This window comes from Brassica oleracea, unplaced genomic scaffold (genome assembly GCF_000695525.1).
Source record: "Brassica oleracea var. oleracea cultivar TO1000 unplaced genomic scaffold, BOL UnpScaffold02794, whole genome shotgun sequence".
Lineage (NCBI taxonomy): Eukaryota > Viridiplantae > Streptophyta > Magnoliopsida > Brassicales > Brassicaceae > Brassica > Brassica oleracea.
In genome coordinates, this window is record NW_013619323.1 from 1 (window position 1) to 1479 (window position 1479).

Below are 1479 nucleotides of genomic sequence, written 5' to 3' on the forward strand. Positions count from 1 at the left end.
AAAATCTAAAAACTAGCAAAACAATCATCACATAGAATAAGCACGGCAGTTACGTACTCTGAATAATAATTTACGTGGTCAAGTACAAACACTGCTTGATCTTGTGTTTACAAAAAAAGAACAGACCCTAACAAATAATGATCAATTTTACAAAATAAAAGGCCCAAACTCCTAAAGCCCAAAATACCAAATCATTATTCACCACTAATATTCCGGCACCAGCAGCGAACATAACGGATAAGTTTTATCCTCATCTTCATCTTCCTTTTCTAACTCATTGAGAAGGAAAAACAACGATATTTTGGCGTGACAATGAACATTGCCACCTATCATCGTCACTCAAATGTCATGTTAAATCCTCAGATAGACAAGACTATTGCGAGGAGTGGACAAGCAAGCTCAAATAATTTTACATTCATGACAAGAACACAAGGAGGAAGAAGAAGAAAGATGGGATTGTGTTTAGTAAGAGCATGTGCCGGAGAAGAAGAATCCGACAATCAAAGTAAGCCCGAGAGAAGAAGTTTCTTGAGCTTAGCAGAAGCTGGTCTTGTCGAAATATCGGGCCTTGGTGCACACGAGAAGTTTCTCTGTCGACTAACGGTAAATTAAACTATCACTTTATAACCCTTTTGTTTCTTGAATATAATTATTTGCAATGAAAAATTTAAGTTAATTTATAATTTTTTTTTTGATTTAACTAAGATTATTCTTATAAATTTAATTGGTGCGAGTGAATTATTAGGAAATGAAACATCAACTTTGCATAGAAAACTGAACACATTCATCTTTATGAAAAAAAAAAATTAATACATACATAATAAAGAACCGCATTATACAACAATGTATCAATGTAAAAAAACAACTAGAATTGCATTTTGTAAAAAATGAAGAAAGAATCATGTACATTAATATTTGATTGTTGAGAAATAAAATCCGTGTTGCACAAAAAAAAAGATCCGTACTAATTTCGGTTTTATTTTGGAACTAAAAATATACAGATATCGTCACTGAATTTACTAAGAGTGATATCGGAGCAAGAAGGATGTTCAATAGAAGAGTTGAATGCTGGAAAAATATGCGACTGGTTCTTAAAAGATAAGCTGAAAAGAGAGCAGAACATGGAATCTGCCGTTCTTCAATGGGATGATCCCGATTTTCCATTTTAATATTTTCTTATCATTACATTTTAAGGAACAAAAGAGTATGTATGATATCCATTGGAAAATATTGAGTCGGATTGAAGATATTAGCTTCTTCATTATAACAAAGTGAGAGTATATAAGATCATTATCCTAAAACCATCATTAGAACTGGCTCCTCCTTCTGATGGTTAGAACATGTGAGATGCGATGCTTAAAAACGTTTTTAGATCCGATCACAAATCAACACACATATACAAAAGTTCTAAGACCATGATTAACCCGGGTTTTTAGGGTGGAGTTCTTAGCTTCGGTTAAGAACCGTTTCTTAGCTTTT

The 1479-nt window shown here is 32.9% G+C and overlaps 1 protein-coding gene across 1 annotated transcript; it reads left to right on the top strand.

Annotated features, from left to right (window-relative positions):
- The first annotated feature begins 227 nt into the window (after positions 1–227).
- LOC106321741 lies at positions 228–1271 on the top strand. Its single transcript, XM_013759984.1, has 2 exons — positions 228–603; positions 1002–1271. Exons 1-2 carry the CDS (start codon positions 313–315, stop codon positions 1167–1169), a joined length of 459 nt encoding a protein of 152 aa, XP_013615438.1. The 5' UTR covers positions 228–312; the 3' UTR covers positions 1170–1271.
- The last annotated feature ends 208 nt before the right edge of the window (positions 1272–1479 follow it).

Bases quoted from the DNA above. Each gene is read 5' to 3' on its own strand.
- LOC106321741 (XM_013759984.1), top strand. From the start codon at position 313: ATGAACATTGCCACCTATCATCGTCACTCAAATGTCATGTTAAATCCT. The intron at 604-1,001 runs GTAAATTAAACT...AAAAATATACAG, and splicing joins AGTTTCTCTGTCGACTAACG to ATATCGTCACTGAATTTACT.